Source organism: Homalodisca vitripennis, unplaced genomic scaffold (assembly GCF_021130785.1).
Source record: "Homalodisca vitripennis isolate AUS2020 unplaced genomic scaffold, UT_GWSS_2.1 ScUCBcl_1584;HRSCAF=5391, whole genome shotgun sequence".
Classification (NCBI taxonomy): Eukaryota; Metazoa; Arthropoda; class Insecta; order Hemiptera; family Cicadellidae; genus Homalodisca; species Homalodisca vitripennis.
In genome coordinates, this window is record NW_025777702.1 from 64,282 (window position 1) to 75,143 (window position 10,862).

The window sequence follows — 10,862 nt, forward strand, 5'->3', positions numbered from 1 at the left end:
CAGTTTGTTTATTTTGGAAGAACTTCTAACAAATTAAAGATTCTTGGAGCATTGGAAATATTTTTTATTTTATTTTAAACACATTTTGTGAAGTCGCCTGACGATGGAATCATTGATTCTGAAAGGCCTCGCACAATTAAATTAATTATTGGAATATGTGTTGTGATTCGCTAGTGATATTATATTCTAACAAATTGTCGTATTATGCAGCCTTATATTATTGAACCGGGAAAAAGGTTGGAATTAAGAGAAATAAACGAAGATTTTAACCAAAACTATGTAGAATTTAATTCATCATTATTAGGAACAATGATATATTTTGTATCTTATAAAACCGTAATTACAACAGTTATGATCTCCAGGAGCTCGGGTAGCTCTTCCTGTTCGAAATAGTCCGGGACACACGTGTTGTCCACACAAGCGTACCCGGGGATACACCCGACAATATCACAGGTCAGGGCCGGGCGGCAGGTGGGTACAGGAGGGCAAGGGCCCCCTTACGCAGACCACTTCCTTCATGAAGCACTCTTCTCCGGAGGCGCACTGGATGCCGTAACAGTCGGGCTCCAAGACGCAGTATCCGTCGATGCAGACGTAGTCCTCGTTACAGCGGATACCCGTGCACTTGCTGATCGGCCCGCACATCGGCACCGGGAGAGGGCAGGGGGTCACGAAGCACGGGGGCTCCTCTAGGTAACACTCCTGCCTGGAGCCGCAGACGACTCCTTCACAAGTGGGCTCCTTCACGCATAGCCCATCGTGGCAGATAGTGCCCGCGTCGCACTCGACCATGTCACATGACACGTTCAACCTGCAGGTCGGGACTTGCAGACATGGCGGGTAGGAACACTGTATACGCTCCAGACGACAAACCTCACCCTCGCTGCAGGTTATGTCGTCACAGGTCGGCTGTGGGATACACTCGCCGTTCACGCAGACGAAGTCTTCCTCGCAGGATGCTCGAACGCATGGGTCCACCGGATTTGGGTCCTTCACGCAATGCCCGTCCTTGCAGATGAAGCCTCTCCTGCAGTGGACGCCGTCACAGGAACTACCAGGCCTCTTCACCTGGAACATTCATAAATAAGCAATACGAATGTAATATCTCTCTCTCTGTCTCTCTAGTGATAGGCAGGGTGCTTATGCGAGAAAATGTTTATGACATAACAAACTGAGAACCACTTGGCTCTCTCTCTCTCTCTCTCTCTCTCTCTATCTATCTATCTCTCTTTCTCTCTCTCTCTCTCTCTCTCTATCTATCTCTCTTTCTCTCTCTCTCTCTCTCTCTCTCTCTCTCTCTCTCTCTATATATATATATATATAAAAGTTTTATATATCCGATATATATATATATATTATATATATATATATATATATATATATATATAGATAAGTCCGAAATCACAACAACCATATTGTGTTTTAACTCCATGGACACTATTTATAAAACATGCATTTCATAAAAAAAAACAGTAAATATAAAAGTAAACCAGTTATCTGTGGTTGGTCGGCTAGTACAGATCTATTTTGATCTGTATTCCTTATTTAAGTGTTAATAATGGTTTTGTTTTTTAATAGATTTGAAAGGATTCAAGCAAACTGCATTTTTGAAAACTCATAGTTCAGAAGCTTGTAACTTGTATTGAATTATAACTTAACTTGTTAATGTCATCGTTTATACATATAATGTAAACAGATTTACAAACAGCAACAAAGTACCAGTGTTAGTTCTTCAACCAAACTGCAAATATTGAATATCCATATCTAGGAAGCTTGCAATTAGATTAGGACCAAATCTTTATATTTGATAGCTATAAATACGACGTTTTTATTACAGTTTTTATAATTATCAAACGTATTTTATTAATTTCTTAATTTTTATAACTCACCAAGCGTTTCAAGAATTGTCTATTAATTCAACTCTGAAGCCCTTTTATCTTGTACATGTATGTAAACTTATAAATGGGTATTTCAATCGTTTTAATTTTAACGAAAATATAACTGAGAAAGTTATGTTTGTATATACCGTAGCCGGCTTCTGCTTGTCAGTACACGCAAACCACCAGAATTAACAAGCCGATGTTACCTCCTCTTAGCCTCCGCTGAGCTGTTCCCTAGTAAAAGGAGAAATAGCCAAACAGACGTGAACGAATATTAATTAAAAATGTGTGTCATGAACATAAATTATGCAGTTAACAATAGTTTCATTACTTGATGATCAAGTACAAACAAATCTATAAATTTAGGAAAGTATTACCTTTTTAAAATACTAATCTTAATCGCAATGTAATAAAAATATCATTAATTTCTTCTCACCACGCAACTTAAATGACAATTTATCAACAAGATAAGAGCAAACCTGTGATTACAGTATAAGACTGAGTTTGACGTGTAATTAAAGCAAGGGTTTGCTTGTTTCAACGTTGAGTAATGTACATACGCCTACACTTGTGTGCCTTTGTTGGGCTAATGGATTGATAGAGTGATAATTATTGTCAGTGATTTCTTTTGCAGGTAACACGTCTTGTAATTTCCGTTATAATATAAATAAGACGATAATAAATATATATTGTGTAAATAAATTCCCTTACAGCGTGGTCTTTAGCATTACATTATATGCATTACAAAACTGCTCCGCTCTTCAGGTAGATACGAGGGGTGTTCAATAAAGACTGACAGTAATCTTTCAATAACTTTAATATAAAAGTTTAGACTTTAAAACTTGTATCTCCTTCTAAGTAGCCGTCATTTAAAGCCACCGCCTCTGCCTGTCTGAAGACGTGTTCAAAGCCCTCCTTAGACATAACCTTCAAAATGCCTCTAAATTCTTAATAGCGGCAGTAGCAGTTGGAAAATGCCGACCTTGGACGTCCGTTTTGGCCTGAGGATATAGAGGCAAGCCTGACATTTGGAGCCAAGTCAGGGCTGTAGGGTGGATGTGGGACTGTTTCGATTCCTTTTTTTGGCTAGAATCTGACGCACAGTATTAGCAACATGGGGGCGAGCACTGTCGTGAAGCAGTTTCCAACGTCCGACGAGGTCTGGCCGCTTTTTTGCATGTGATCTTTGATTATTTACTTCAGTAATAAAATGCAGTACTCCCCATTAATTTTCGGACCCTGTGATACAGTATGGGTGTACACCATACCACGATAATCAAACAACGTAATCACCATTGCCTTTGCAGCAGACCTCTTAGCACGAGGTATTTTTGGCGTCGGTCCACCTTTTTCCACCCACTCTGTACTCTGTTGTTTTGTTGAAGAATCATAACAGTAAATCTAACTTTCATCAGCAGTAATAATATTTTCCACCAAGCATCACACCTTCTCGACGCACGCACTGTAACCAAGTTGGTAGGTAAATTTCAACGCGATTTTGTTTCTGAACTGGTGAAAACAGACGTGGTATTTAGTGAGCACAGATACTGTCATATTCAAATGATCATGCATGAGTGTATGGACACTGACAATTGATATATTGAGTATTGTAGCAAGCTGTTTAATTTCTTCGGTGTGTGCATAAACATGGGCACCAGGCCCACCTTCAAACTCACATGATTCCCGACCATATTTAAAATCTTTTTGCCACCTAAAACAGATTCTTTCACTCATTGCACCAAAGGCTTTTTAAAAATCGTTGTAAGTATCCGTAGCACTTTCCCCCAGTTTTACACAAAACGTTATCGCATATCTTTGCTCACAAAAATCAGCCATAGTAAAGTTTAGAAGCAAAAATTTGGAACTGTTTAATAATCGGTTGCCATAAAAACAATACATATGCAATAATCTTAACAGCTGATTTAGTTGATGCTAATACTTCAATGTTTCATACCAACTTGAAAGAAACTAATTATTGTACTTTGTTTGTTTACATGTACGATACTGTCAGTCTTTATTGAACACCCCTCGTATTGTAAACTTAATTTTCACATTTTAAGATTAAAAATAAAAACCTTATGCTCTCTTTTAATTAGAAAAATATTCGAGAAGGAAATGAGCTATAATTATTTAAGTCAGGTCAGAAGGCGAATGAAAAATAAGGAAATCTTCGCAGCCTAACAAATAGTTATCTTCCCCTAACTTTTAAATTTTTGCTTCTAGAGGCGTTTATTTGGGTTAAAATAATCTTTACTCGTGCTTTTATATATTAACAATGCTTCCTCCTTCACAAACATTTAAATTTAAATATTGAACCTCCTCAATTGTACACGTGACATAGCTATGGTGAAAAAGACTGATATATAAAAATAGAACGAAATAAATTAAAATAAAATCATGTTGCATTTATTAGAACTTTCTCTGCTAATTCGCCTTTACTGGATGATCCTTAAGGATACTGCATAAGGAATTTATACTTAATAAACAGATAAAATTATAAATTTTCATTTCCAATTAATAATAAAAAACATAACCAATTTATATACACTAGTTAGACTCTTTTAATTTTGCTGTTTCAAAAATGTAAACAGTGTTTTTCTATTAATAAGCGAAACAAAATAATTAGTTGTCCCAGCTTATACAAAACACGTATTAATTTTCAGACAGCTCATATTTATGTTTGCTAACAAAAATATCTTTTTAGTATGATATTTTCAATAAAATCATTTAGTTTTGTTACAATTCACTGCCTGTACCATTAGAGTTGTAATACAAACAACTGTCAGGAAATATGGGCCTTGCCGGACGAGACTGGGCAGATTGAGGTTCAGCATTACAATCGCACTAGTACTGCACTGATTGGATTTCATGTAACATTTTGGTTTGTATTTTACCCAAATCTGATTTAATTACTAATATTTTTAATGGAAAAATTAAAAAACCTTACCACCGTGGGAGTTGTAATTTTGTACTCGTAACATATTCCGATCATGTCCTAATATATATGACATAAAGAACACAAGTATACAATATTAAAACACATGTATAAAATGTTTAACTTTGGAAGAAAAGTCTAATACATAATTATTTACATTATTAAAAAACTTTAATTTACCTTAATTTTTACAATAATATTTTATAAATTGTACATTACGTTATAGATACTCATTGAGAAACAGGTACACCCTTGCAATGAGACACTAGTGATCCAATCGAAACGTTTATATAAAATGTTAATGGAGCGATCAGGTGAACAATTCCGTTAACTTCGATGTTAGCATGTAACTCCGAGCTGAAGTCGAGTAACAAAATTTAACGTTGGTTTGGTGAGAAAGGATATTCAGTGGATTTTACCTGATGAGGCGGTGAGAATGACTCTTAATCTCGTAGCTTACTTTCACAGCTGCTGGGTACCATACTGACCTCCTTTATAACCTAAATGTCTCTGCTGTCGAAAAACCCCAAATATTTATTAAAACTATGCTTTATTTATATAACTGTACATATAGGTATACATTTCTTGTACAGTTAATAAAATTTTTATATTTATAAATATGAAACAAATAAATTTATTTCCCAATCAAATATGTAGGCTAAACTCTATTTAAACAACACAAATTGAACCACAAAATGTATTATATAATATGCCAATGTTGATGAAGTGCAGAATATCCTCAATTTTGAAATACTTCAAATAAATGTCAGCCTCAGTAAGATATTGACGCACAACTTTGTAATTGGGACAATTATAAACTCTTGATGGTCCAATTATTTATCCAACCCCCTCCAGCTATGAAAGCTTATTAGAGTTATTATTATATAGATGACGGCTACTTTTAGTTCATTCTATTATAATGCATTATGTATTGCAGTATAAAAAAACTACACTAATATTTATAAAACGTTCGTTTATAAATAGTTCGTAAATCAAATTATTCATAATAAAACTTGATGTAAAATTTAATTTATGTAGTTTTAGGTAAATATACATCTGACTATTGCTGTCAATGTCATTGATATTGCGGAACTCATGCACGTCTTTTAGTAGTCTAATTTAACTAATTAAGATCTCTCCAAGTACAAATGTTTAAAGTCGTGTTTTTCAAATTTTGAACATTTCTAAGACATCTGTACATTTATGTACATAAATATATGTATATGTAAAATGTGCTAAAGCTAGTAATAAAGTAACAAGGCTGAGCATTAATGAAGGCTATCAATCTATCAGCAGGCAAAACTTATTTCCTGTGTATCTCTCAATCGATAATATCCAAGGCAGTGAGAACACATAATGGAACAATATGGAGCAATATCTTTTATGCAACAATAAATAAAAAGAAGTGATAATTATCTAGTCAATATTTAAATTCATTATAAGTTAAAATTTCATATACGAGATAAAATCTAAATTTATGAATGGTTTGTCTACGTATCTACAGAAATTCTTATTATAAAACATGCACAACGAAATTATTGGCAAAAAATAACGTTTCTTTGAAAGTTTACATGAGAGAATAAAGAGTTGTAAATAACAAAAAACATTTGGATGACACAGGTTTATTTGTATAAGAGTGTTTTAAGGAATTCTACCTAATGAACACTCACGTTATGTTGTAAATAGTTACTTTACAACTTATCAAGGGGTTTCTGTACAACTAAAATTGAACCAACAAAAGAAAATAAGTGATTATGATTATAGCACATTTACAGTAAATGAATCATTAATGAAGCTGTAATGAGGTTCCGCTTGAATAGAGTACAGTCTATATGTAATGACAGTCCCACATAAAACTACATTCAATCAACATTCAGTTATGCACATTCATCACAAATATGACTGTTACGGCGTTTGTTTGAGATATAATGTCAACCCCCGACACTCTATTACACGACATGCTCATGTTTAAAGGTCACGTATTGTTTTTAATGAATTAAACATTCAAATTCTTACTGAAATTAGCCATTCTTTGACGACTGTTGTAATGCTTGAGTAAAATTTACCACCTCCCAAAACCCCAACTAAAAATGTTACAAGTTTAGTATAAACAAAGTTATTTCCAAAATAAACTAGTTATGAACATTTAGGTTTTATTACAAGTCAATGGCCTAATGCAACAACTCCATCTATAAGTTTAAACAAGGCAAGTATAAACAAAGTTCTTCTGGCATAAACAAGTTTTCAGCCTGTCAGCTTTATCGCACAAATAAATCTCTTTATATAATCGAAGTCTGTGATGAAGTTAAAATGTAGAGTTTCGGCCCATAACTTCTACGTTTAAACTCTGTAACAAGGTTTTCTAAATGCTTTGGAGTAAAGGGCACTTAGAGAGGATTCAAAGGAATTATATCACGTTAACTTTGTAATGCTTATAGTAATAAAACCTTTTACCATGAACTGTGCCCCGAATAATACATTTTTTTAAATCTTATATTAAAAAACCAAGGGGAATAGTTTATACATATTTACAAATGCGGAATAGTGAAAGTCGGAAATGAAACAACAGAACGAAGACCGTAAATCAGCATACGAGCATACACAAAAATAAAACGTGTATCTAATAAATATACAAATATTAATCTCTGCAATGCTTTATTTTTAACAACTTCAAAAAATTTGATGTAAAATTGGGTCATTTTATACGTTCGTTTTGTATGGAATTTTATCAAGTGAAACAATTTTCATAAATGTATACTGTATTAATATGAATATATATATATATATATATATATATATATATATATATAAATATATAAAGCTTCAATAAGAATTCTTCAATTATTGTAATACACATTTTCTATATTTCGGCTTAAGCCGTCTTCAGGAAATTACTAAAATTATATAAATAGGGCTATAAGAACAGAATAAACATAAAAAATCAACACAGAAAATGAAAAATAATAATGAATTATGTACAATGGTGAACATATGATTTAATTTTATAAATTCACTTTGTTGACTAAGTCACCTTAAATTTAATCCACTTGGAAATTTTGATTTAGTGACGAGTTGATGGGCTTGTTCCATGGTTCTCAGACTGTGTGTACTTAAATTTTGTGATATTTTTCTAATTGGTTTCACTGAAAATGTTTCTTCAAAATTTAAATTATGTATTAAGCCATGTGCCACTACAGGTTGCTCTGTTTTTTATGTTTATATGCATACCTGTGACTAGTCATCCTTGTTGTAAGAGAATTTATCGTTGAACCAATATAATCTTTAGGGCATAACTTGCACTGAATTTGGGTTGACAATATTTTTTGATTCACATGTTAAGTCTTCAAATATACTGTATGATTTTTGTGTAGAACTACTTGTAAATGTTTTTGAAGTAGAGCACTTGTTGCAAACTAAACACCTGGGTTTATTGCAAGGATGTGACCCAACTGTCATGTTTTCTTGGTCTTTGTGCTTAGGTAATTTTGGATGGACTAAAATATCTTTCAAAACTGGTGGTTTTCTAAATCTTATTTTTGGAATGTATTATTTGGAATATATTTGGTATACATATATATATATACATATGATACAAAACAGAACACTTTATGAAATTGTCCTAATCATAAATGAAGAAAAGTTTCAAAATTCCTCGCAAGATGAATAAATCAGAATAATATGTTGAATGGTTACAATGCAAAAATTTTAGTTATATTTTAATTAATTTCTAAATATAACCAGTATCATTTTCATTTTATATTTAAAACGTATGTATATAACTTACACATCGAATTTAAATTATAAACGTTAAGACTTATATAAAATTACGACGTTGTATAAAAGGGTTTAAATCAAAATAAAAACCGAAACAATGAAATAAAGAGGGACCTAACAGAACGTAACGAAAGTGTTATCGCGCAAACTGATAGACAGACAGACATATGGACTGCCTTTTTAATTTTTTGGCCCAAAATTTATAAATTTACTCTTTGGAATAAGAAGAAACTACACTTCAAGGTAAAAATTACTAGGGCTTTTCTACAAGAGTTACGCAAATTAAAGAAAAGACGGTTAGAAAAACGGACAGATGGACTCCATTAAAACTTTTGTCTTCAAAATTAAAATAGTGTTTCCTAGTGTAAATATAAACCTTTTACCACGTTTCATGTCACTTTGGCTTTTGTACCACGAGTTATCGCAAAGGTGGGCAGACGAAACGTTTATCCTAGACTCTTGATCCCAAATTAAATAAGGTTATTTTCTGGACTAAGAGAATTCTATGCACCCAGTTTCTAGCAACATGACCTTTTCCATCACGAGTTATCGCAAAGGCGGGCAGAAGACCAGTATATCCTTGAACTTCAGATCCCAAATTAAATAAGGTTCTTTACTGGACTAAGAGAAATCTGTGCACCCAGTTTCTAGCCAACATGACCTGTCCATCACGAGTTATCACAAAGGCGGGCAGACGAGCAGTATATCCTTGAACTTCAGATCCTAAATTCAATAAGGTTATTTACTGGACTAAGAGAAATCTGTGCACCCAGTTTCTGTGCATCACGAGTTATTAGACCGCAGATGAATGAAGGAACTAATTGTTTCTTTTTTGCAGGCGAAGTAGCTCCTTTTTTAAACTACTGTATAACAGAGATGAACAGAAAGACATACGTTTGTACTCCCTTTTAACCTTAAGATTTAAAAATACATGGCGTGCTTCCCACTTGTGTTTAGTGTTATACGGCGTAGTATTAATAAAGTTGTTAATAATCCTCTTATTTTAGGGGACCGGTTGTGTTAATTCAAGTTGGCACAAACGTCAAATAACCGAGCAATACTGTAGTACTGCGGTGAGCTAATTGGTATAGGGAGCACACATCAATGTACCATGCGGCATCGGTGACAGCTGACAGAATTAATTTATACAACCCAGCTGACAGCTGATGTTAACACGTGTCATTGTACAAACTACGCGCTGTGTCTACATAAATTTTACCTATCCTGTCATAATGTTAGCCGTGGCTTGACGTAATAAGTATTCCACTATTGGACTGAGTTTAATACCACTTAAGATTTTTCGGCTATGTTTAGTAATTAGGATAACTAAAAGTGGTTTTAATTACCTACCGAATTCTTCTAGATTACTTCAATTATCCGTTATAAGTGCATTTATAACATTGATGTAACGCACAATTTCCATAACTGTCACTACCTATTATACATATTTTGTTCCTCTTTAGTCTCTAAACTTATAAGAAGAATATAAAAAAAAACTGTTTACTAAATATTTTGAAACTACTTGGCTGAGCATTTGCGTTAGTCAATTGAACGTATAATTATGTGGTAGAATATCTGAAGAAGGATTTTAACTGTACACTTTTAATTTTTAATGAAACTTTATTTGTACATAGATAAGAATATATTTCTGTGTAGCGTTACTAAAGGAGACTGACAAAAACTTTCTTTTTTGTAATTATCTGTATGTCTATTCACCTGTTCTCAGGACATCTAAATAAGGACGTGGTGTAGCGTAATCCTACCCTTTTTAGTTATTCACATAGGTTATGTGTTTGCAAAGCGAGGTTTATTTACATTTGAAAGATGTTTTTTTCCTACAGAAATACGTATGTTAAAAATCCGTTGATTAATTATTCGCTATATGACGCGTAAAAGTCCTCAATGAGGCTTCGTGCAAAACTTTAAGAGTATAGCTATTTTCATTCTGTTAGTTAGACTAATAATTGAACAAATTAAGTCACAAATTAAAATATCATACGATTGTCCGTAGTTAGTTGATACATTCATTAATTATTCTGTTATTTTCTCGTTACCATAAGGGTTTTTCCATAAGACCAATATCAACATGTTCGCTATAACCTCAGGCAAATCCCATGAAATGAATTGCACCAGTATTGAACTTGAAGTATCTTTTCAGGTTCAACGAAATTATTAACGTTACAGGTTACTTCGTTCTACCGTGCTGACAGAGAGATAGACAGAAGGAAATGTCCTTTAAGGGATACGCTAACACTTCCATTCATTGTTACATA

The 10,862-nt window shown here is 33.4% G+C and overlaps 1 protein-coding gene across 1 annotated transcript; it reads right to left on the minus strand.

Annotated features, from left to right (window-relative positions):
- Nucleotides 1-269: 269 nt before the first annotated feature.
- Nucleotides 270-1,096, minus strand: LOC124371539 (probable spore coat protein DDB_G0283555). The gene has a single exon (XM_046829891.1). It carries the CDS (start codon nucleotides 1,075-1,077, stop codon nucleotides 448-450), a length of 630 nt encoding a protein of 209 aa, XP_046685847.1. The 5' UTR covers nucleotides 1,078-1,096; the 3' UTR covers nucleotides 270-447.
- Between the last annotated feature and the right edge of the window lie 9,766 nt (nucleotides 1,097-10,862).